Source organism: Spodoptera frugiperda, chromosome 11 (assembly GCF_023101765.2).
Source record: "Spodoptera frugiperda isolate SF20-4 chromosome 11, AGI-APGP_CSIRO_Sfru_2.0, whole genome shotgun sequence".
Classification (NCBI taxonomy): Eukaryota; Metazoa; Arthropoda; class Insecta; order Lepidoptera; family Noctuidae; genus Spodoptera; species Spodoptera frugiperda.
The window spans coordinates 9,932,616-9,960,243 of record NC_064222.1 but is presented as its reverse complement, the minus strand read 5'-3'; the positions used below and the strand labels follow the sequence as shown (position 1 = coordinate 9,960,243).

The 27,628-nt window shown below is 37.7% G+C and overlaps 1 protein-coding gene and 1 non-coding gene across 4 annotated transcripts in view; one reads left to right on the top strand and one right to left on the bottom strand.

Annotated features, from left to right (window-relative positions):
* LOC118274839 (RILP-like protein homolog) overlaps positions 1–27,628 on the bottom strand; it is a 52,627-nt gene that overhangs the window by 12,583 nt on the left and 12,416 nt on the right. For all 3 annotated transcript variants that reach the window (XR_007705759.1, XM_035592572.2, XM_035592573.2), the window contains exons 2-3: positions 24,432–24,549; positions 13,725–13,864 (exon numbers count right to left, since the gene is read on the bottom strand). Coding sequence is in view for 2 of the 3 variants with exons in the window: in XM_035592572.2 (XP_035448465.1) it covers positions 13,725–13,864; positions 24,432–24,549 (258 nt within the window). In the remaining variant the exon portion in view is untranslated. The remainder of the gene's footprint in view (positions 1–13,724; positions 13,865–24,431; positions 24,550–27,628) is intronic.
* LOC118275238 (5S ribosomal RNA) lies at positions 18,587–18,704 on the top strand. The gene has a single exon (XR_007705763.1). It is a non-coding gene; the product is annotated as a 5S ribosomal RNA (ribosomal RNA).

Below are 27,628 nucleotides of genomic sequence, written 5' to 3'. Positions count from 1 at the left end.
GTAAATCCGCTAGATAGTCCACAGCTCCAGAAAATTGAGCCTAATGATCAATTTAGAACACTCGCTCATTTTCAACATAACAATAATTCTGTGACAAAAATGAAACCAACAATCACGGTCAATTTAATCCTATCTTCCATTCCAAAATAACAGTAAAATAATCTCCAAACAAAAATGGCAGTAATAAAAACTTATGCGCAGTGTGTACGTGTTCAAAGTTCAGCTTGTGGCTAGCGAGACAAAATGTCTTCACCAGGCGACTCTGCGTCACGGCTAGACGTGGGTCGTGGGTCGTTAGATACAGACATCGTTTTGCAGTAAATGCTTTAGTAGTGCTTAATATACGTAAGTGTGTCTTTGGTTTTCCTTATACGATAAGTGATTAAGGAAAGAAAAAATAATATTTAGTTCAGTGATAGTTATTCGACTAAAGACTGTGACAAGCCAGTGAGAGACTGAAAACAGTGTGGGCCTTCAGGGTATCGTTTAAATTTTCGATGACACAAACCGCCTTCTAAGCATGGGGATTATCAGATGAGGCCCAGTAGGGCTGATGCCTGATCCTACTAGCTAGCGGGAGTCCGCAGCTCCTGATTACCGGGGCTCCGGCTCGACAAGCAGGAGTAGGAACGAAGCGGTTTTTTAGTCAGTAAGAGTCTTACACTCCCTCTCACCTCGCCCAGGACAGGAGAAGCATGGGTATTATTGCAAACGCTCTCTTTAGAGGAATGCCTTTGTTCGGTAGATAAAAAGGATGCATGATTGGTTTGCTACTCTGACAGTCGGACATTTGAAGCCCTAAATACAATAATACCATCGACGTGATACACATAGCAACGACTGCACAAAAACTATAACAACATTAAGCTGCTGAATAATTATCAACAAATCCTAGTAGCAATTCACTTTTCCACCACAACCATCTCTATTAACACACCGTGAAGAATCACGTAAAACTTAAACCGATTCGTTCCACTTGCAAAAATAAACGATTATTGTCTACTCAGTATTTTGTTTCTATGGCCATTCACCAAGTAGAAACCATGTTAAAACTATTTGTTTACATAATATAACACCTGCTCTTAGATGCCCCGATAGAAATGGCAGTGAGGAATTATTTTAGACTTGATGTATAGACTTCGCAAGTTACTGTTATGTCACACAAAGTGAGAGAGAGGGAAAGCAATACAACTAATGAAGTTCTCATATAATTAAATCATGCCTTGAAATGCTCTAGCATTGAAACTTGCAGAGAAGATTGTTAAAGACGTAAATAAACATGAGCAGCATTAAATGGTGTATTTATTGAAAGTTACGAAAAAGGGGAGAGAAAATGGTATCAGGTGCTGTCACGACTTCGAGGGTTAAACTCAAAACAACTAAACTTTGTCAGAAGACAATCATATTACGATCGACCCAATAAGACAGTCCAACTAACCAAATTTTATTACCTATGTTAGAAAACTTCCACATAAATGGGACCTTTAAACTACCGAAATACCAAGTTGACTCATTCCTTCAGTATGGATTTATGTTAATCATAGTCTACGACGTCTCCCCCAAGCATGACTCAGAGACGTTATAGTAGGTACAGAAGAATGCCTATGTTCGGTCGGGAGGGAAGCCGGATAATAGACACGCCTAATTTCGGTCCAACACGCCCCCGCTCCCGTCGAAGATTTGTGCTAAGTAATTGATTATAATTGATGAAGCCGTAGACGTATTTATTAGGAAGATGAATTACTTAAAAATATGAGGCGCTTAAGCGAACTTCGCATCTCAATTTACTTATTAATGGTGGGTTTATTAAGGTATCTTTGAAATTGGAAATGGGATAATTTACTGACACTTTAATCATTTTGAGTACCTACAAGAATATCTTACGTAATTGGGATTATATGAAAAGAGTATTCAACTGGCGAACTATTGGAGAAGTCTATGTCCAGTAGTGGTCAAAAACCAGCCGATGATGATGATGATAATGCAATTTTAGACATGAATGGCATTGAGGGCGGTAAAGAAGCAGACGGATCACCTGATGGTAAGCAATCGATACTACCAATGGACACTCGGAACACTAGACGAGTTATGACATTACTAACTTTAACAATCGAGCAAGAGGTTGTGTGGTTGTGGACTTGATTAAATCTAATTACATTCTACAACTAGACCATATAAATACAGATCACCGCGATTTCGAAAATACGCCTACAAGCTATTAACAAGAGATTGCTTACACAAACCTAATAAAGGTTTACGAGGTCGTTTCAAATACATTTAGGGCATTGGAATAAACATTATTTTCACGCCATTTGCTTTAAGTGAATTAAAGTAAGATCCGTTTGAGAAAATCTCGCGAAGTTTTAGTGGAGGCCTGGTGGTATCGCATGGTAGTGAAAATAACTTTAGAAACTTGAACGTTGTTGGACACAACAACTAAATACCCTCAATTTCTGAATAAATAGACCTATCCGCAAAACGTACTATTAACATAAATGGTATAGGTTCTGATTGGTTGATTTATTTGAACCAGCTAATTAGAGCGCCGATCGCGCTCTCGTTTCGATTACTTTAAACGTAAAGCAAACTCGTACTAAGGGTACTGTTTATGAAGCTCTTCAAAGTTAATACTTTTGGTCCACCAAATACCATTTACTTAGCTAAATCTTAATTAAAAATCATAGTGAAGTTTAACCCCAACCACAAAGGAATCTCTACCTCCCATTTTTAAAGCAGTACAAAAATCCGCTACTTAGTAAAAACGCTGACCATCTAGAATGTTCCACAACAAGCCTTTAATTTATGCAACGGCTGCAAGCCGACGGTTCGTTGCAAACAAGTACTGCATTAACCTATTTCAACCTTCCTGACCCCAAAACTGAAGCGGGATACTTATTTAACATTATAATTGTAGACGTTCTAAAATCTACTTTAATGTTGCCGTGTTATAGTTTAAATTCAGTTTTGTTATGAAAGAAGATTGGTCTGATACGATGAAATAACTTACAGCAGTGCGGTTTTAATTGGAATCTCAAAAATAAGTAAATAAAGTATCACAATATTCTATCCGAACTTAGAACGCATGAAGGCAATTTTTTTAAAACGTTACCCCGCACAAGATTTTCTCCTGTGTCGTCGGTGCGTTTACAAACATACAAGTTCACATACACATGACACCCAGACCCGAAACAACAATTTGTGGATCGCACAAAGAGTTACTCCGTGCGGGTATCGAAACCGCTAAAGGTTACACGGCAGTCGGTTGTCCAGCCACCGCGCCAACCAAGCAATTGGTATTCAGTCACTCGCTGAACCTGAATCATTTAACTAGCTATCTGCAAGTGTGGAAATTATGGCAAACCCCCTTATGTAGAGGAAGTCCATAGTCAAGCAATAGACTGTCTCGAGCTGTTGCTATAATCTCCACAATGACATCAAAGCTAACAAAAGGACATAAGGGCTTTGTTTCAACAAAAAACAAACTCCGCGATCCCTCCAAAGGTTCTTCATTCACGATTATTACGCGTGACACGTGAAAAAGTATCATAATGAGGGTTTCGTTGGAAAAACTTCGACAAAATTTTCTTTTGTTAAAATTTCGGTACGCTCCCGGCGGTCAGTCTTTAGGTAGATGTCATAGGACAGTTGTTCAAAGCTGGACTTTTGAAGAGGGCTCTTAATACTGTATGAAGTTTTTTGGGGCAGACAATACTAGAATGTTAAGTACTTTTTATGACAGTAACAATATAACATTTTTGGATTACTTCTGTGCATTGAGAATAAAACTAGACCGACTTCGTTAACAGACCACTTTTTATCAGTTCCAAAATCTAGCTAGGAACGTGGTAATTCCGGGGCTTAAAGCAGGAGGAAGAACGGGGTGGTTTTTAGTCAGTAAGAGACTGACTCACTCTCGCCGCGCCCAAGGCGGGAGAAGATGTTGAAAGATATTCCGACCTTAAAAAAAGGAACATAATGTGAGCTGGAGGCGACTTTAAATCCCTAAAATAGTAATTGAAAATTGAGATAACCTAACGCAATATCCCTCCACCCAACTACCGGATCGGCCACAAAAACCTACTCGGTAACAACAAAACTCAAATCAGAATCGAATATATTAAACCAAAACAAACAAAATCTGACCTACATACATTGATTACGAATTTATAACGTGCTAAATCTGGTATCGACTTTATCGGCATGATATAATCCGATATGGATTGTGTTATATTTTCCAGTTCTTAATCCTTATACTTGATATCATTATACGGCTTATTACACAATTGATGATGTGCGCCCAAATCAACAGCGCCACTTTTGTTTGAAAGAGCATTATTTTTTTCGAAGCTACATTTTAAATAATTAGAAGAGTAATAATTACTCGTATTCTGTATGTATACTGAGGTTATTGATTCAAAGTCAAAGTCAAAATTATTTATTTCAAATTAACTAGGAAGGTACTTTTGAACGTCAAAGCAAGATAAAAATATTAACAGTGTTTGCCTGTCGGTTAGTCCTCTAGTGAAGCTATTTGCTCGTTCCAAAGTGTAGATTCCTACGGATAAGAACGAGCAAGAAACTTCATAGGGTAGTCTTTTTCAATCAGATTCACAATACAAACCTTTAGAATTATAACACGTATTGAGAGTGTTACTGAAAATATTGACCTTGAAATTACAGGACAACAATAAAAACGACCAAAAGCCCAATGTGTATGCCACACACGCCTCCGCAGCCTATCGACCACAGCCCAAAACAAATGTAGCATAATAATTCCCTACAAATTCCTCCTAATCTTTGTTTACGGTTTCAACCCTTTCCCATCCTAAAACAATATAATCAATCCAACCGTGACAACAGATATTTTAATATTGTATTAAAAGAGCCAATCATATTTTTTAAAAGAGTAACGAATGGAGTTTTTTGCTCGTTCTTCTCCATTCGAAGCTACACTTTGGAACGAGCACCTAGCTTCACAATATTATTTATTTCTTGACATTTCAAAAGTACCTACCTAACCTATACTTGGTTGAATTTGACTTTGACTTTGACTGAGGAGTTACACGATGAAATTGTTAAAAATGTATCTACAAAAATTATAATACTCCAAATGCCACAAGTATGAAAGAACAAAAACTCAAAAAGAACTCGAAAGATTTGCCTGACATTTCATTTTGTGTTTAAACAAAGTTTTTATCAAAGAAAATGTTTGGAAAATCCGAGCCAGAGTCGGAAATTGCACGAAGCCAAGACTTTTATATTTCGGTTTGGAGATTGCGGTTTAAAATGTTCAGGTTTATCAGAAAGTTATCTAGCGTGTTTACCGGAGCTCCGGCTTAAAGCAGGAGTAGCCGGCTTAAGACAGACTTTAGTGTGACACTCCCTCTTGCCTCGTCCAAGGTGAGAGAGTTAATGAGTGACTATCCTCCTTCAAAAAAAAAATACATTACTTTAAGACTAATTTCAATCTATTTTTCTGTTCATTTGTTTAGATTTTTATATCATTTCATTTATCCCCGACAACCCACAAGTTTCGGGTTAACCGACATCATTTCTGACTGTACGAAGTTTCCCTAAACCGCCAAGATTAAATGCGACGAATAAAATTCTTAAGCAGGAAAAATCGCCCTAAAACTTCCACCCACGCACTTAGGAAGAAACACCGTAATTACGCCCACGTACATAGAAAAATACGTAGAGAATTAATTTGAAATATAAGAGAATGGGTGCTATACTTAATTACCACAAAGGGTACCGCGTTACAAACAGATTACACCTACATTATAGATACATATTACACCTATTCTATGTATGTATGTATGTATCCTATGTAATCCCTTGGTCGACATTTTAGCAAATTCCCGTACAACGTTCACATTTTAAAGGCAAAATCAAAATATAATTTAATTTCTAAAATCTAATTACAATTATGGAAATTGCCTAAAAGAGTGCGTGTCGCGCAAAACACGCGAAAAAATCATCCATTTTATTTTGAACGGGCGGAAATTGAAGGCACGACGTGGAATATTTTGACAAAGAAAATATAAGGCACTTAAAAATTGATAGAATAACAAGTAAATTTAAGAAAAAAAAATACAGAATTTCCAGAACAAAGTCGGCTTAAGTCGTCAGACAAAAATGGCGGTCATGAAATCAGCTCATTATCATCCATAAATGTAGGAGAGCCATGCTTTAGCACGAATGGGCCGCCTTGACCGGAGTGATACCACGGCCTCACAGAAAACCGACGTGAAACAACGCTTGCTTGTTACCGGAGGCCTAATTACTCCTCTTAACAATATTCCGAATCCCCGATTCCAAAACAAATCCACTCTGCTCGATTTCCGGCTTATACCATAGAAAAAGCTTAAAACGGTTTACATCAGTACCTAATAGGAAAGGAAACGTCAGATTATTTTCTGCTATTGAGAACTTTGATACAAATCGCCAACAAAGAGGTATTCAGGTCTCTAAAACCCAATTAATTATCTTGTTATTCAGGCACAAACAACTGACACTGCAAACAAGGAGACACTCGTAATTGAAGATTTAATAAAATATGAACTCGGAATTGGTTTTTGAATAACAAGCGCTCCCGAAACCCCTTGCACGGGACTTTGTGGCCAAATTAATTGCAATTTGTACTTTTACTACCAAAAAGCAACCATATTATCAATTACCGTCATTTCCTATCCCCGATTCTCCAACATCCCTTAAATTTCTAACCTTTTGTAGGGGCGGCCGGCCTAAAGTTATACCACGGCCTCACAAAAACAGATGTGAAACAACGCTTACGTTGTGCAAATGAGGTTATCGAAAACCCAATTACCAATTCCCAATCTTCCGTATCCCCAATTTCCCAATTTCTAATGGTTTTGGGTGTCCATGGGCGGCGGCGATTTCTTACCATCTTACCATCAGGTGATAAGTCTGCTCGTTTACCAGCTTAAACCATAAAAAATATCAGATCTAGCCACAAAAACATTTACTTAACTAGCACCAAAAAGAAAAAAAAAACAAATTTGTAAAGCGCAAAAAAATGTTCAACTCGGATGGCAATCATCTCATATCTCATCAGGTAACGAAGTGGAGGCGTAATAATTCAAGGTGCAAATAAGCTGGAGGTCAGATAACGAGATTTTCATGATGTTATATTAAATTTTTTCATCACAACCCTATATACACTGTAACCTTTGCGTTTATGACCTTTAGGCGTGTTTTATGTGACGCCATTTTATCTTAAAGGGCAAAGTGAAATGTGGCAGTTGAGTTTGATTGGGGGTTGTGTTACTGGTCGTATAGCCAGGTAAATGTCCGATCATGTTTTAGGGCACAAAGTAATTGCTATTTGAAATAGGGATCTCTCATGTCCGAATACTCAAACGCTTCTCAATTTTAAGACGCTCTCAAAAGTAGTTCTGTCCCTATCAATTCTTTATAAAATGACAGAGATAGCACGATATTTAAGTACAACTTAAAATTGAGTAGCATTTCAGTATTCGGGCGTCAGTTGTTTCATCTACCAGTCTATTTAAACGATCAAATAAAACTTCACATTCAAGTAAATTAAAGCTTCCAAGAGATTATTTCTCGGAAAGAAGTTCTGACGCTTCCATAAATAGAAATGTAATTCAATCATCTACTGTATTTAGATTTAATTTATTCTTATACTAACACTTAGCTCGCGACTTCGTCAACTTATTACCGTATAAAAATAGAAAAGAAGTGTTTTTTACCCTGATGTTATTTAATAGAAGAATTCTTGACTTCATTTGAAGATTTTTAGTTTTCTTTTTTATGGTATACGCTGGTAAACGAGCATACATCAGGATCCTACCTGATACCTGATGGTAAGCAATCGCCGTCGCCCATGGACATCCGAAACACCAGAGGCGTTACAAGTGCGTTGCCGGCCTTTCTAGGGTTAGTATTTTAAGGTTGTTGGGGGATCGGGGAGTGGGAAAATCGGAAAGAGGGAGTAATTGGGCCTCCGGTAACCTCACTTACACAACAAAACACAACGCAAGCGTTGTTTCACGTCAGTTTTCTGTGAGGCCGTGGTATCACTTCGGTCGAACCATTCGTGCATCGAAGCATGGCTCTCCCATACAGCTCTATAGTTTTTCTCAATAAAAACAAAAACACAAGACCAATCATCGAAAACACATAAACATTCAGTAACCATTATCACCAAAATTGAAGAGATAAGTCCTCCGATCGTGTTGCCACAAGGTAACACTTATCTATATGAGATAAAGTCAAGTGGACACCATAGGCGTGGCCTTGGTTACCCGCTTAACCTTGCACAGCACGGTACCGACAATGAAATTGGTACAAACACCGGAATTTATGGTGTTAGTGTAAGGTCAATGTTTGTTTCGGAGAAATTATTGGACAGGACAATATAGGGGCTTTGGGGAAACTGAGGGTCAGGCATTAGAATTTTCTTGGTTAAACTGTAGTTTTTAACCGAATATGTATAACGAAAAAGAAATTTAGACTTGAAAATCAGTAGAGAAAAAATTACAGACGTTTTTAGGAAAAACTATAAGCTTTTTTTGAGTGGGAAAATTTTTCCAATTACTTCTCTGGCTTTGGGTGAGGCGAGACTGCGAGAAAGAGTGTCTCCTGCTTTGAGCCGGATCTTGGGTAACCTGTAACGTTGTCCGCAGCTCCGAAGAACCACAAGCTGGCGCCTGATTCCGTCTTATTACTTGAGACTGCTAACATCAACGACAAAAAGCCATCCTAAACCCTTTATCACCGGAGCTGCGGACTACCTAGCGGGTTTACCGAGGCTCCGGCTCGAAAAGCAGGAGAAGGAACGGGGTGGTTTTTAGTCAGTAAGAGTCTGACACTCCCTCTCGCCTCGCCCAAGGTGGGAGAAGTCATTGGATGATTTTCCACCGTAAAAAAAAAAAAAAAAAAACCCTTTATCAATCCTTGTGACGAACAACAAGAAAACCAATTTAAAGTAACATCTCGAATGCACTGTAAACAACAAATAAAGGCCAATCTGAATGGCTGTGACGTTTCAGTGCGGCATGCGCGTCAGAGGCAATGCCAGCGCCGCCATAATGATCCAGTTCCTCCCGTCCGTTGTTACCGGCGCCTTACACAACACTGTGATTTTCATTGATTCGTATTAACGAAGAAACTACGTACACATTTATGTAATGTTGTTTATTGATTATCTTGTTATTTTTCTTAGACTGTGTTGGTCTACTGAATAAGGAAAAATTTCTGAACATTTATTGTTTGGATGACCACAAAGAACGTGCAAAATAGTTTCAAAAAATAACCTTATCCTATTGCCCCGCCCAAGGACTTTCTCCTGTATCGTGAAGACGTTTACAATAATAGAAGTTCACGTATACATGACAACCAGACCCGAAACAACAATTTGTGGATAACGCAAAGAGTTGCTCCGTGCGGGAATGGTTATAGTAAGCCAGCCACCGCGTCAACCGTGCAGTCAGCTGTGTGTATATGAGTAGCAATCAAAATAACTACACAGAGCGCAACACAAGTGGATAAACGACTTCAACAAACATACAACAATGATACGAAATCCTATTGGTCATTACTCAGACGACATTTCAATTAGTTTCAATTGCAATACTCAAAGTACGCCGAAATGGGCAAACATAAGCATAAACTTCCAAGGAATCTACGTGACAACATCCCCAAAAATGCTCATATTAAACCCAAAACAAATGTAACAACTCTCAAACAAACAAACAAACGAAGCAAAAAGGACCAACATTTGCTAAACAAAACATTCTATCTCAATAAAGACTGTCATCGAGGTAGAGAAAACAATTTAAAAGATGAAAATATTCCAGAGATTTTAATAAAACGGACGTTTCAATAAAGTAGGAAGGATATGCGCAGCGATGCGGCTGACAGAGGTTATTGGACCAATCTATTACTGACAGTCGGTTGCTATCTTCCAGAAATGCTGCTTCATGAGAAACTGGGTGAAGATTGTGGAGAAAGACAAAAAGATGGGTGAAGATTTGGGTTGAATTTGCCAATATCAGTTTGGTTGGAATGGTTTAGGTAAGGTGGAAATTGGGGTTTACAATGATACCAAAAATAGTGACCAAAAGAACTATAGACTGGTTGGAATTCGTAGTTGTGGGTCAAAAGAGGCACCGTGAGGTCGTTTTGAAAACTTAATTATAATGTGCTTAACTCAGAGTCAATTCAGAAGCGAAAATCGCTACCAAAATCATTTAGTTATGATCATAAGACCATGCTTGAACGACTTCTGAATTAGGTACAAAATACTCGCAGAAAAAATTACTTTACGTCGTCTTCAGAACGTACTTCCAATTACTTTCGCGTTATCTCGCTCTTAACACATCAATTTGTATCTTCCTTTTTATCCCCATTCCATATGACGTCATACTTCCATCTCCTCACACGAACACCCATTTAAAACGTTCCTAAGCCCTAAAATACGGAACGCAATAGACTTTTTGTTGTCATACCCATAAAGAACATGACTTAACTGCCAAGATTCACTTTAACTGCGACATTCGACCTTATCAGCCAACACATAAAGGCTAGGTTGTTAACACGAGATAATGTTTACTATGCCTCGTTCGAGGTTTATGGGGGCTCGCGCGATTTATGTCTACGCTAAAGGCAAAGTACTGATGAAAAGGTCTGGGAGCTAAATTTAGCGTCCGTAATAGATTGAATCCCCTGTACTTGATTAAGTTACAAGATGTGGTGTTTCTAAGGCTTTCCTTGACAAGGCACGACTTAATGAAACGAATGGAATAGAATACGTTTCTTAAGACGACGGGGACGCAAACAAATCAGAGAATACAATTTCTTGTTCAAATTAGAAATTGGATGATCTCGAGAATTGTGACCTATTTTATGAGATATCAGAAAATAATAAACAAAGTAATATTAGCTTTATGTCCATAGTAATCAAAATAAGATTCACGTAGCTTTCGAGGAGTCAGAAAAAGAACTAATTAGATTTCGGGATGCTTATTTTTTATGGAATACGAGGCAAACGAACAGACTTTTGACATGATGGTAAGCGATCAGCGCCCCCATGGACACTCGCTACACCAAAGAAGTCACAGGTGCGATGTTTATACAATATTAAAATAAATATCAAATGGCTTAATTAGGTGCTACAACCTACAACAAGATAACTCTTAATAACACATTTAAAACAAACAATTAACAAGAACAAGAAACATGAAACTACACAAAGATGGGAGTCAAACAACAACAGTTTAAAGCTAAAGCTAAACTAAAAACTTTAAACAGTTAAACAACTTCACGAGTTGTTTTAAATTGCGTGTTAAACAAAATGTTCACGAAACACCAAAGAACAAAGGTACCTTTGGAACTTCTAACTATTTATTAGAATAAACTTAAAGACGCGACACTTTCTTCGAGATAACGTAGTTTGCTTTACGTTTAAAGTAATCGAAACGAGAGCATGTTCGGCGCTTTGATTGGTTGGTTTATTCGTTTATTTGAGCCGGCCAATCAAAGTACAGAACGCACAAAATATAAGTCGTTTCTATTACTTTAAACGTAAAGCAAACTCATACTAAGGACACAGGCCTCAACACTTTGTTTGAAGTAAAATTGTACAAGTATATGGTTGAAAATGTCATTTTGTATAGCTTCAAAATAAATCTAAATATTGCTAATCAAGGTACTAAACAAGCTACATTTTAAACGCTTGGACCATTCTATTACATTCCTATGATAAATTCACCTCACAATATTCTTGCTTTCTTTTCTTTTTAATTGAACAATAGTCCTATTAAACACATTATTATTCGCCAAAAACCGCTACAGTCTTCACAACCGCCAAGATTTGTCAGAACCACCCCGTAAATGTCCCTCCCCGACCCTTGCTCGTGTCAACTGAAGCTTAAAAGACGTTTAGACTGTAATACCCTGATCCAACTGTCCATTATTCTTCCCCCAGCGATGCCACAAGCCGAGGTATGTCATACCGTGGTATTACACGGGTTTGAGGTGTCATACGCAAAGAAATTAGGACGAAAATGGCGTTATTTTTATACTAACAATATAATAGATTTTTAGTTTTAATTCCGCTTTGGCTTTCCGCAAAGTAACGCCTGATTCTATTCTATATGTTATTTTTATAAATAATTATTTGCCCAGAAATAGACAAACACATGACTTTATGACTGCGTGGTCCATAATTTGTTGTTTCTTGTATGTTTCTTTCTAAGCTTGTCTGTTTGTTAACGCACCCACGATCTAGGAGAAAATCTTAGAGTGGGGCAATGTTTTTTTTAAAAAATACATTCCTATTCAGTGATGTACTTCTTCTACGTTGTCCCACAGAAAATCCTAGATTTTCTATAGTGTCGTGGTTGCGTTCACAAACATACAATTCCACATACGCATCGCATTATAACCAACAAGCAATCGTACTTTATAATGAGGATTTTTGAGACCAACAATCGTACAAAATAATGAAAATGTATTACAAACATTCCTCATTCATTTTATCTCATTTCTCAAACCTGAGACTCAAACAGTTTCAAGTCTTAGTTGCCTAGCAACGCGAATTCATTACAAGGCACCATCCTTCGGGACATTTCAAAAGCTTATTACTTTTTATTTTCTTTGATAAAGAATTCATTCTTCCCGAGACTGTCGTCGAAGATATTATCATATTGGAGTTCTGAGGGCTTAGTATTACGTTGAACGAGATCGAAACAAGAATGCGCTCGACGCTCTGATTGGCCGGCTAGAATGAACCAACCAATCAGAACGCCGAACGCCGGTGCCGTTTCGATCTCGATAAACGTAAAACCAACTTGTATTAAGACGACTTGTATTAGAACGACAAACTCGGTCCATTTTTGATCGGGTTAAACGTAAAACTTTTCGCACTAGGCCCTCGATAGTCATATGGGAAGAGATAAGCATCATTTTATGAAGGGTTTAATGCCCACATACCAAGCTGTTCTATTTCTTTTGTAGATGTCATAAAAACCGAACATAATATGCGGGGTAGTCCCTGAAGGTACGAGGCGAAGTTATACATCTAATGTAAGTTGTTTTTTTTTTGCTACAAATGTTATTATTTCAGGAAATCGAACATAAGGAATGTATAATAAATACTGAATATGTCAACTCAACCGGCAATTACATATTTGGTGATTTGGAAATGTATTACTGATACAATTGTTTTTAGGCATGGATTTTAATCGATTTCATTATCATCAGCTGAAAGAAAAGCCTGAACTGCTGAAGAAAATTCTCTTCGGGTGGTGATGGGGTTGCCATAATCCCCACGCTTGGCAGGCGGCTTGGGGATCGCAGTTACGTCACTGATATATTTTAAGGAATGCTGCTACCCATTCCTCGGTGGCTGGTCGCAGTTTTAGGACGCACTCAAATTTATTCGACATTGGATTTTTTTTTGTAATAATAATTGGTCTACTAAGTCGGTACTAATAGAATGTTCAGTTAGCTTAGCAAGAAGCTTCACATGTAAAAGCTCACCATGAGAAACTGTTTTTATTTGTCTACTTAATCTTTAAATCAAATAATTTCCGAATCGCCCATAACCTTTCTTCGATGGAAGAAATGAGAACTATGTTTTATAACCCATCAGACAAAACTGACCCACACTTCACAGTAAATCAGGTATATCATTATAGTAAAAATATATCTTCATCTCAACACTAGGTACTCACACTGTCAATCAGCTGCTGCTTCTCTTGCAGTTGTAACTCCTGATGACGTAACGTCGCTCGCTGCTTCTCCGCAGTGCTGCTCAGCCGAGACAGGACTTCCTGGTCGTGTTCCCGAGCTGGGGATGGCGGTGCGCTTGAACCTGAGGATGAGCAGAATCCTTTAATACAGAGCTAGAGGCAGGATAATAAATCTTCTTAATGAAAAAAAGATTACAAAATAGCTGGTCGTTATAAGGATGGGACATCGCTTTCATTGTGTAAAAGAATTCATTGACAGCTTTTTGACAAGAAACGTAAAAAATATTGACCGAGGCTACAGCGCTGGGTCAGAAAAACACCTTCAAAACAACCGAACAACTGCTTTGCAGTTTAAGCCTTAAGTGTAATTGACGTCATTGATATACAGCACAAAACCCTGTGAACGCGCGACGAAGTTTCTTGCTCGTCGTAACGAAAGGAGTTTCTTGCTCATCCTTCTTCTATAACTACAAGTTGGAACGAGCATCTAGCTTCACTGACGGACAGACTATTTATTTGTTGACGTTTCAAAAGAACCTGATAAGGGTTTAATTGAAATAAATGCTTTTGTGACCTTTGAAAATACATGTAGAAAAGAAAAGACGTGCTTAAACATGTCCTCAGTCACATTGTTGCTACTTCTATAGAAAACCTACAGCATATTTGTTAAGATATACATAAAACAAAGCAACAAAACAATTGTTTTGTCTATTTGCAGACGCAACATGTCACTGCTATCTTGAGTTGCTCTCAATTGATTGTTTAGACTGCACAGTGACTTAGCGTTGTTTTGTTACTTAGGCTTGGTGCAAATATGTATTTTTATTTTTATAAAGGCTCTATACGATGCAAAATGCTCAATAAAACGATAATGGCGTACAAAATAATATAGTACCAGTTTAGAATTTGATTAAAAAAAGAACGAGTATTATTTGACCGAAAAAAATCAGTCCACATATATTGGAAATTAGATAATTGAACTTTACAGTTACCTTATAACTGATAACAAATGGATGTAGTTACAAACAGACAGATAGGAGGAGATGCACTTTAATTTTCACCTATTTTTGAAATGAAATCTATGATAAGGATTGGCCGCAAAAAACTTTAAACAGAGAGGAGTAGAAAGAGGGCAGGGAGGCCTTTGCCCTGCAGTGAAACGATCATGGCTGAAATCTAAATCTAATCAAATTTTTGAAATGGTACCAAAAAAGGAAAAAATGGCATACTACCTATGATGATGCCTACGACAAAACGAAACACCAAAAATTGTTGGCCCTACCCAAGGACCTAACCAGACGCAATGCTCAATAATCAAATACCAATGATAGTTTTTACCTAGAACAGTCGTAATCAAATATACGACCCACTTTCAATGATAGGCCTCAAATACCCGCACATTGGCAACTGAAGACAATGACGTATTGGTAATTACACTAGCCACTCAAACGGAACAGCATTGTAATCTAGCAATAGAAAATGAACTTTACCAATATGTTATAACATTGACTTTCCTTTGTTAGAGTTTGTGTTGTTTGTATCATTTTGGAAATGGCCTCATTGATCTTGCGGTCGAAATGCGAATGGGTTGGAAGGTAATAGGTAGGTGCAGGCACATAAATGAACTAAAATTGACGTGCAAAATGCTATCACTTTCTGTTACCTACATAGAAATTCATAATTGGCAAAAATAAGCAGTTAGTTTTACACCAGTGATCTGCATCTTCCTCGCACAGCTACATAGGTTAGCATCAATGGAAACGATCACATAGTTTCACAGCTTAGCTATTACATTGGTGACAGCAGTACATTTATCATTAATCCTACTCTTCCTAAGAGGGTGGTAAGAGCCGATAAGGGACTACAAATTTTGATAGAGAAAGGGCATCAGCGGTTGATAAACCTGAACCTTTTAAATTACAATTCCCAACCCCCACTGCCAAGCGTGGAAATTATGGCAAATCATCTTATGTAGAGGAGGTCCAAAGTCCAGTACCTAGTAGACTGTCGCGGACTGCTAATGTTGAAAGATATACAAAGTTCTTACACGTTATATACAAGTATTTCACAAAGCAGTTTATAATGAGTGTGATGAATCACTTAAACTCAACATGACCATTAGGGTGTCCCAAAAAAATAAAAGTCGGTATTTTTGAACGCATACCCTCTAATTATTTTCGAATAGTGTCTACATACACGTAAATAAAATTTCATTTACCTAGAAGCACAGCAACCCGTGCCGACTTGCCTTGATACATGTCAGTAACTTGCAAATTTTGACGCGTCGGAGTTATCGTATCGGAGTGCTAGTCATTACCTACTTGTTTGATTTATTAGGGAACATATTGTTTTCGTTTAGTCAAGATGTCAGGGGTATTACGCAGTTCTAAAAAGTGCATATTTTTCATAGGTGATGTAAAACATCAAATTAGCGGTTCGAAATTGCCCTCCAATTGCCAAGTATTGGCAGTTTTGTTTTACAAACATTCGCGAAGACAATATAATCAATGAAAGTCCAAACCTAACTATTCGTGAGTGCATTATTTATTGGGAAAAAGCCCGTATATCAACTAAAGCATTACCCAACTGTATTAAAAAGCTAGTAACCTTATACCAAGCTTGGAGAGATCTACAAAAAAATGCGAACAAAACCCAAAACTTATTTACACGGCCTCCTCAAGTTTATTTCTAATTTGGACAATTATTCGACATTGCATATCAGATTCGACGCTCAATAAAGATAGATGAAGATAGGATCTTCTTGCAGAGACAGAAAGAGTCTGGCAAGCCTGGTCACTTAGCTGGAGTGGACAAAAACCGGAGCCTTGGTAAACTCGCTAGGTAGGTCGCAGCTCCGGATCAGGTATCAGCCCTACTGGGCCCATCTATGGTGGTCTGATGGCTCTTTGTACCGCACGGGTCTGGTTCTGATTGAGCGACGAGCTACCTTTTGCTCGCCGTCCGCAAACCCGCACTTACGTTGGTCAGAGATCGTTGCGCGATCCCTGACGCCCGGAGTGCCTCTCGTGACGGCTGGATCTTGAGAAGGTTCGTTTCCTTACGGTTCCCGCTTCTTCCTTAGCTAGCATGACTGCTTCGCAGAAGGAGGAGATCGCATCCCAGTCTCCCTCGCTCCGCACCATGGATTGAACCAATGTCGGCCGCGAGAGGTCGCCGTCGCTGAGCACATCCCTGAGGACACGGCGGTGTTCAGCCCATACAGGGCATACGGCCACCTGAACACCAATTTGTTCCAACGTGTCCTTCAGGCGGTCACTAATGAGGCACTTGGATTCAACATTGACGGTTATTCCATAAGTATCTCCTCCAAAAGCAAGGCCTTGTTCGAGCATTTTAGAATTGATGACAGTTTCCTACACTCATGTCCTGTTGATGGTCAAGGAATGCTATTTTTCTACAAGTAAAGGCCGAAAGGTTAATACTGAAAGCCGTTAATGATACAGCCAATGAGAGAGCAGTGAAATGAATGCAAGATTTCCACGAAAAAAATCACACTTGAAAAGGAACAAAAACAGTTGTTACTACATTGCGCACAGGAACACAGACTGAAATATCCTGACTGTAGAATAATGCCATTACAGAGGAAATTTTATATATAATATTATTTTAATAATGAATAAATATTTACAATCATAAAAATATTAATTTATAACATTAAAGCTAACTTAAAGTGATTTTCCTTCCAATCTCCATACAATTTTTTTCTTGAAACTTTGACATCAAGTCGGCACGGGTTCCCGTTATCCGATACCAATGATATTTTTTATTTTAGTTATTATGGTCAAATAGAAAAAATATAGAGGGTATGCGTACTTAAAATCGAAAAATTTTTTTTCGCCCTACTTGGCTGGGACACCCTAATGACCATAAGTAATTTTAATGAATAAGACACTACATGAATGATGTCATTTACTCAATTGGAGAGGTGACTTATAGAATATTATAAAAAATACTTATTGACGTGTGCTTTACTTAGTGCGTCATCAAAACAAGACTAGTTTGTATAGTATATGGAATGATATAAAAGAAAAAGTATGAGAGTGGATGATGTCACACAAGTGGATGGGAAAATCAAAACCACTGACCATTAATTGAGGAAACCGGCAAAAATTGTATATAAGAATCGAATACCTAGAATAGGCTAGATGGCTTATTTTTGTTTTAATATCCACCTTGTAGATTATTTTAAAATATTAGTCACGTATTTTTTATTTTCTTACGGAAATAAATACTTTCGAAGATATATTGATTTGAAATATAACGTGATATCACTTCTAGATACGTTTTATACGTAGAAATGACGCATTTGCTACAAAACTCTGAATCGTTTTATCCAAGTATCGTTTTCTTATATGACAAAATAAAAGAATACATGTGTAATATTTTTTCATTACCTTCCTGACGGACTAAATAGATTTTTAATTGTCATACCCCGTCATCATCCCTATTGTCAATGAAATTAATGAATGGGAAATGAAATTCAAATCCTATACTAGAAGATAAAGATGCAGGCTTCTATTGGTAATTTCAAAAAAAAAGTTAAACTTTAATGGTCTAGAAGTAAAACGCCCATATTCAGATTCCAAGTCATACAGAGTTTCACATTTTCGCCTTCTCAAGAAATAATAAAAGGCTACAAAACATTTCAACCTCAATTTCAATGTAAATAGACTCATTTCCAAAATTGCTTCTCCAGCGCCCTCCCTATCTTTTCAGGAAGCAACAGGCATATGTAAATTTCATGTCTTCAGGCAAGGCAACTTTTTAAATATATGATGCTATATACGGAAGAATCTTGAGTAAAAACTGTATGGTGTAAGTCTGCCAACATCCATACCATGTTGAAAGCACCGGTTCTCGTCCGATCACCGAAGTTAAGCAACATCGGGCGCGGTTAGTACTTGGATGGGTGACCACTTGGGAATACCGCGTGCGTTAGCTTCCGGAGCTGCGGACTACCTAGCGGGTTTACCGGGGCTCCCACCAAAAAGCAGGAGTAGGAATGGAGTGGATTTTAGTCAGTAAGTCTGACACTCCATCTCGCGTCGGCCAAAGCGAAAGAAGTCAGTAAATGATCTCCCCCTCAAAAAAAATGGTGTAAGTCTAAAAGAACCATTGTTATCCTCAGTTTAAACGCGATAACATCGAGTTTGGAAACTGTTTACAAAACTGTGACTTAAGTGTTTTGTAATATACGTCATCTTCATATTACTTGTTTTGAAGTAAGAAGGTTCATTTTACATTGTTATGCGACTAACGATAACATAGTAATAAGAGCTATTTCACATGAAAACAATTGAGGATTAGTGGGTGTATCACATGCAATGTGGTAGTACATTCCTCTTGGTTACGTGTTAAGGAATTATGGGCGTTATGTTTTGAGTGATACATTATAATTTCTCTTAACACTTCTTAGTATTTCGGTAATGAAGTTGTGGTTGATACTGGGTGTCTGAATATCAGTGAACAAGCAACCAACGTAGGGGCGTAGGATAGCATTTTTGGTTAGACATTTTAGGCAATCAAGACTGAGGAGACACTGATTAACCTTGACATATTAAAATCACCCTTTACAAAATAAGTTTGCGTAGGCAATTGTGGTTATCCATCCGGAGCTGCGGACTACCTAGCGGGTTTACAGGGGCTCCGGCTGGAAAAGCAGGAGTAGGAACGGGGTGGTTTTTAGTCAGTAAGAGTCTGACACTCCCTCTAGCCTCGCCCAAGGCGGGAGAAGGCACTGGATGATTTACCCCCTTAAAAAATGAGGTTATCCAAGTCTGTCCCTGTCCCAATCCAATCCTCAAACCACAACGAATACCACAAAACATACTACGGGAAATATCCTTAAGCCACGTGTAACTCAAGAATTTAAAGGATGGGTTTAATCAAGCAAGGCAGACACCACAAAAACCCTCAAATAAAACGTTACGACAAAGAAATTGCAACTTTAGCGAAATAAGAAATTCTGTAGAAAATATTTCAATTGAACCGTTTGCCTTTAACGTTGAAATTCCATTGAGGATCGTCAGCAAGAATGTTCAAACACATTCTTAGTTTCATTTTAAAAGAATAAGATGTTCCTCGCTCGTGTTAGAAATTCTGAGAATGAAGAAAACGCTTTCATTGTAAAAGGAAATTGTAATGTAGATAGATATTGTTTCTGAAAATATGTACAAAGTTGTGAACTAGATATTATTATTTAATCTGACACTAATAGATATGCAAGAAAGGTGTGAGAATATAAATAATAATAATAATGGGAGATCCATGCTTCAGCACGAATGGGCCTTCGACCGGCTGATACCACGGCCTCACAGAAAACCGACATGAAACAATGACTAGCGTTGTGTTTCATTGAGTAAGTAAGGTTACCGGCGGCCTAATATCCCCCTTCCCAATCTTCCAAATCCTCTATTCCCCAACACCCCTCAAATTCCTAACCCCCAAAAAGCCGGATACGCACTTCAAGCCTCTGGTATTTCAAGTGTCCATGGGCGGCGGCGATTGCTCACCATCAGGTGATCCGTCTATTTGTTTACCGGCTTAAACCATAAAAAAAGGTTCACCGGAAAACTAGACAAGGACTACGTTGAAATCAAGACATATGGAGTTAGTTCTTTATTAAAATTAAACCAGAGTAGGTTTGTCGTGTTACGAGTTTCATTTTGACTCCGATATGAAGCTTGGGAACCTCAAGGGAAATACTTGACCCGGGACCGGACAACATAATCACAAACACAAGGATATACACACATATTGCCTTGTTCAAGTTTAAGGGTGCCTTTTTACGAAGCTATGCTACGAAGATGTAATAGCTGAGCTGTGAAACTATGTGACTGTTTCCACTGATACTAAACTATGTAGCTGTGCGAGTATCATGTGCTATGAAGATGAAGATGTGCCGCCGCAAAGTAGCTGTGCGAAGAGTGTGCGATATAAGTATCCCTACTTATATCGCACGCTCTTCGCATCCATGGCACGCATCTTTCCAAATAAAAACAGCTTAGCTGAGCCCGTTTCCATCAGTGCTAAGCTATGTGTTCCAATAGAATATATGATTGGTGGATAGCACATCTCTTTTGGAAAAACACCCACGTACTACTTACGACATAGTAATTCAAATGAGGTACTATTTTTCATTGTCCATGTCAAAGTCAAAGTCAAAGCATTTATTTCAATTAATCCTAAATTAGGCACTTTGAAACGTCAAATTGAATTGTCCGTCAGTGAAGCTAGGTGCTCGTTCCAAAGTATTGCTTCGAATGGAGAAGAACAAGCAAGAAACTCCATCGTTACTCTTATTAATGTAACTCAAAATCACCCTCCAAAGGAGTAAACCGCATATTATTCATCGGTAATGAAATAGTTATCTATTTCATCCTATTTATCGGACATCGGACATAAAGATCTATACAATCGAAAAGCCAAAGAAGATTAATAGACAACCTTTTCCTTATCAGGGATCAAGTACAAAACACAGATCAGTCACCACGCTATCACCCAAATAAATAAAGAGACCGAGCTCTAAATATATCGGATAACACATTCGACATAATGCGTAGAATTCGACACCAATCGATCGAGTTATACTCGACACAGAAATTGTCACGTATTTGTCACGCGAAAAAAGGACTGACGGAACGCGAGTTACCATATATTTTGGAAAACAGGGTTGTTGAGAGGGAAGGCTTTACTCCCTAATAACGAATTGTTATGGCATGCCGTAACAAAAAAGGGGTGGGTATTGCAATTGCTGAAGAATATTTACAGTACGACAGAATTAATTTGCATTAAATCTACTGCCGGTCACGGGATACCATTTTAGGATTGCTAGTTTAAGGAAAATGTCCGAGGCCATGTGTTTTAAAAGCCGCTGAACGCGCCACCTTCGGGAGGGTCCCACATAATGGCAGGTGAGATTTCCATCGGCGTCGAGGTGACGAGGATGTACCTAGTACTCGTCCTCGACAGTTATAAAAATGAAGACCATAAGACTCCCGTCTTGAGACCAGTCTGCCTCACCTATGCCTACACAGATTTTATGCGAAATCCGAAATAGATATGTACACCCGAAAGTATGCCTACATAATATAAGAACGTAAAGTACAATAATGGTATAACAGGTAACAATTTGTAGTTTCTCTTAGAAGAGAAAAAGAATAAAATGAATGTTTGAACAATGTTCAAAGATTTGGAAGCTGATCCTTTTTTATTGGAGAGATTTCACAAATCTCTAGCACATTTATCGTACGGGTTGGGTCGCTGTAAGTGCGATCTATGAAGTCTAGTGTTCTCTAGGGAAAAAAGGCGAGAACCCAAAACCAGATGCTAATCAGAAACAATGTGGGCACTGGGAAAATGATATAACAAATAACTGTTTGCTTTTATTTATTTTTAGAAACGAATGACAGTTAGGATAGTTTATACTATCATTTTTGCGTTACCTAGATGGCGCCAGTATAGCGTTAGGGCCTGTTTGTGTAATCATATCACTCATATCAGTCAAAAAAGTAACAATAACAAGCTATGTAATCGATAACATAGTTTAGTTCCCACTAGTGCTTAAACAAATTAGGTGACTACTACTACTTAAACGATAAAAATATTAAACTGATAATATTGGTCAATGGACAGTCATAATGACGTCATTAGCTTTGAATGAGACATTATCAAAACTGTCACAACACAAGCAACTAAATTACTTTGCTGAAATGATATCAGTACATTATTTTGACATATAACTGCAATGTTAGAGTAGTGACCTTAATTACTTTTGTGAAGGAACGTCGCAATAACGTCTAGAACTTTCTATCAATACACAACTTTACTTTTACCGACTTGAAACGTGTTAGAAACTTGTAAGGGATAAACTTGGAAGACAGGTTTCTGTGATTGACTGCCTCTAATAAAACTATCGACCAAGAGCTCTCAGGTGCTATAAAGGCTTGTTTATTTCGATAGGAGTAAGTATTGTTACATCTTTTGCGTCTTGAGACTGCTGCTAAAAGTACTTTCTTAAAAGAAAACCAAAACAAATACTACAAAATGAACATCTCCATATCAACAGACAGTCTGACAGTCCACTGACGAACTATAGGGCCTTAGTTCATGAGGTGTGAAACATTTTACGCCCTTAACAGGCGGGTTGAAGATCATGGTTTAAAATATTCAGATTTAACGTAGAAGAATTCCTAAAATGTTTTCGGCTCATTTCTCTCTAAACAAAATGCAAATTAACCCCAATAGTCCAGTCAATTTAGGAATTCACCTCGGAATTCGAGATACCCAGCTGTAATTTTGTATATACTTGTATTTTGACCCCTAAAACTTGTCTCAAAACCTACATATGGTAGGGTGTAAGCAACCCTTAAAATTCAGGGACAAAGGGCCCAAAAATCGTTTTTTTGCGGTTTTTTCGAAATATCTCATTTCCTATGGGTTTTTGGTAATTGTATTCAATAGCAATATTGTAGCATACAAAATTCTCTACAACTTTTGTATAAACTTTTTTTTATACGGTGAATCGTTTTCGAGATAGAGGGCGGAGAGCGCGCGGTCACTGCATCTCTTCAAAAAAATTTTTTTCGTCTAACCTATCCGTGATGGTTGTCTATGGATAGGACATAAAAAAATACGTCATGGTTCCTAAAACCATTTTTCGTCAAAATCAATCGTTTGAAAGATAGACGCTTCCAAAGTGGAAAAATGTGGTCTATCGAATGTGTCCTGCCCCCTAACTTTTAAAATAAGTTGGTAAGAAAAATAAAAAAAATATGTGCTGTAGATTTTAATGAAAACTTTCAACGAAAATTGGTTTGAACGAGATATCATAATTAGTTTTTAAGAATTGATACATTTTTAATAAAAACACACTTAATTTTCCACTTTCTCAATTCTTTTAATCAATTCTTAAAAACTAATTATGATATCTCGTTCAAACCAATTTTCGTTGAAAGTTTCCATTAAAATCTACAGCATATATTTTTTTTAGTTTTCTTACTTACTTATTTTAAAAGTTAGAGGGCAGGACACATTCTATAGACCTCATTTTTCCACTTTGGAAGCGTCTATCTTTCAAACGATTGATTTTGACGAAAAATGGTTTTAGGAACCATGACGTATTTTTTAATGTCCTATCCATAGACAACCATCACGGATAGGTGAGACGAAAAAAAAATTTTTTGAAGAGATGCAGTGACCGCACGCTCTCCGCCCTCTATCTCGAAAACGGTTCACCGTATAAAAAAAGTTTATACAAAAGTTGTAGAGAATTTTGTATGCTACAATATTGCTATTGAATACAACTACCAAAAACCCATAGGAAATGAGATATTTCGAAAAAACCGCAAAAAAACGATTTTTGGGCCCTTTGACCCTGAATTTTAAGGGTTGCTTACATCCTACCATATGTAGGTTTTGAGACAAGTTTTAGGGGGTCAATATACAAGTATATACAAAATTACAGCTGGGTATCTCGCATTCCGAGATTCTTACCTAATTTAACCTTATTTGACTGGACTACAAGATAAACGGAGCTGCGGACTACCTAGCGGGTTTACTGAGGGCTCTGGCTCGAAAAGCAGGAGTAGGAACGGGGTGGTTTTTAGGCAGTAAGAGTCTGACACTCCCTGTCACCTCGCTGGGGGAGAAAAAGAACCAGATCCTTACCATCTGCAGGAGCATTGATGGTCCGCCGTAGACGTTTGTTCTCGTCCTGCAGCCTCGCCACAGCGGTCACCAACTCTGCTGATTCCGTCCGCCATTGTTCTTCGATTGCTTCTATTTCCTGATAAAGAAAAATTGGAGTCAGTTTTTGGTTCCAAAGAAAATAGTTAAAAAGGTATTGCTATACGATATAGGGGAGTAATACTTGTAAGAAAATGTTGTTATTATTTTTACAAGGGCGAAAAGCTAGTCTACGTTTAATAGTAACTGAGAAAACAGGGGCAGAAAAACTGCATTAAGATTTTTACTGCCATTATAAATCTATTGAAGGAAAATCCGCCGTTAGCGCCGGTCACTTTTGATCCCCATCGAGTTCAATGTGTTAAAATTCCACATTTCATATTATATAAAAAAAAATACACAACAGCAATCAATCCATTAATTAATCAACCCATCGAGAGACACAACAGCTATTATGAATTTAAAACCCAATTTTCCGGCCCAAACAATAACCCATAAAAAGCGTAATTACTTCAACAGCATACAAAATTCATAGACCGTCCGAAACTCGGTATTACAAAGTTAATACGAGACCGAACAACATACCTACAGTTAAAATGACAAAATCGGAGCGAACTGAGGGCTTAGTACGCGATGGACACGTTTATGACGTTCGGCGCTCTGCAGCCTGCGCCAATGAACCATCCAATCAGAGCGCCAAACGCGGTCTCATTTTAATCTCGTTAAACGTAAAACAAACATGCACTAAACCCTCTGATTGGACGGCTCTAATGAAACAACCAATCAGAGGGCCCGGTTCCATCGCGTTTAACGCAAAACTCGTACTAGTTCCCTCTGTATTTTCCGTAAAAATAAACCGTGCTATTTGTTGGCTTAACAAACATTGTAAAAGGAAACAATTTCAATTACATTTTATTGGAACTGCAATACGGGTGTGTTTGTATAGAGCCTGATTGAGTGGTATTGGGTACAGATGGAGTTCTGCAATGAGATTTCCTTTGGTAACTTAAAGGTTTCTTTTTCCAGATCTCACAAAAGCATGACTTTTTCTCATATTTCCTACAATTCGTCGATAAAACCGCAAAGGGACCTCAACAAACAAGAAATTGTATGAGGTTCACCCCTTTGCGGTGTGTTGTCCATAAGTCCTTAGTTTTTAGTCATAAAACCAATAGTTTCGGTGACCGAGTTCCCCAGGATTGGATTAGTAAGGATTTTCGCAAATTCATACACTTTTAGTATCACTTTTGAAGCCTGATATTAGCCTTGATGAGAATTCAGATTTTCCCAATCATTATGTGATAAGAGAAAACCCTGATACCCCTTCCAATTGGTCAATGTCGTTCTGTTACATTCAATGTCAAAGTCAATCAACAATCAATTGACTTACAATTAATTTATGAATTGATGAAGGAACAATTGAAAACAAACTTCTTCCGGACAATATGAAGCACTTTATAGGAATCAAAGGAAATGTTTATAAATAGACTTTCTGGGTGTTTTCGTACTACGGAGCTGCGGACAATGTAACAGATCATTACAGAGACGGGGTGGTTTTTAGTCAGCAAAAAGTCTTACACTCCTCACGCCTCGGGAGAGGCGGGAGAAGTCATTGGTAGAATTTCCCCCCTCAAAAAAAAAAGGTTATTTTCATACATGTCTAAAATCGCACTTCAGATATAAAGCTATACGACCAGATCCATATACATATTTTGGCAACGACCTTTCACCATTGATCTTTCATACATCTCATAAGAAAACACATCTCTATATAGAAAAGACCAATCAATCAACAACCACACTCTTCATCAAAAGAAGCAGACGACATAACAAAGACAAAAAGCAATCAACACTAATTAAAAGTAAGAACAACTAAACAATCATTCATTGAGCTACAGTTACGCCTCAACAAATCATCAAATGATCTGCAACTGATTTTTTACGCTTACTTCTCAGATACTGTACAAACATGCTATCGTGACACACGACCAGTTTTTGCGACAAATACAATGCTACGGTTAATTAGACGGGATTCAGTAAGCCGTGCTTGACGAATGGGCGCATAATCAGATACATAACAGTCTACTGACCAGTAGTTCCCATACACCGTTAGTTGATTCTTCAGCTTGTATGAATACAGTGTGGCGGAAACTGCACAACTACGTGGCGTATAATTTGCATTATAATAGTAGGACTTATAATGTATGCATACGGACAACCAAATGGACAAATCAAATCAAATCATCTTTATTGTGTGAATATCAATACCTATAGGTATGGATCATAAATACAGATCTAAAATAATTAAAATAAGTTCAGCTATGTCCCGCCGTTGATACATACAATAAATAAATGGACATGAAAGAGTAAGGAATTGGTGACAAAATGACGTCTGGTACGGGAGAATTAAGATAAGACACAAGAGACATATTGTAAACACGATATAGCTTGAGATGAGACTTAATAAACAGGAGGTTTTTTATAAAAGAAAAGAAGGGTTGGGGTTCTTAGGAGCTTTTCCACTTGAGATGGGTTATGTAGGTATATGCTGCAAGGATGTAAAAGCTAAGCTATGAAACTATGTTACAATTGATTCATTGATACGATGATAAAGATGTGTCACCGCAAAGTAGCTGCATCCACAGTGACGTAGTATAGCACATCTTTGGTGGAAAATCACGATTATGCTCAAAGAAATAATTACGATTATTGTATCGCTAAAAGTCTCATCAATCGACTATTTGCTAATAATGCCAATTATCATTTGTCAGTAAACAATACCAACAGTCATTGAACTACCAAGCACTTATGTTATGCCTCAGTAACGACAACTATACAAAAACCAAATTCTCATTGACGACATACAAAGTTGAACTTTATATGTATAAATACATAAAGACCGAAATAGAGACTACTACGAAATGGGATGGTTAATGGAAAAACATTAACATATCAAAAAACTTGGCCCAGTACATTCCACACAAGTTACTTCCAGGAAGAAAATGTATGAGCGACATGGAATATAAATAACCAACATCGGATTCAGGATCATAATAAACCAAACGGAGCCGAACTATAAATTCCCAGTACGTTTGGCTTAACCAACACGAATTCTCGTAAATAACATAAAATATGAACCGAACGTCAGTTCTAATAAAGATTAAGGCTAGAGAACATAG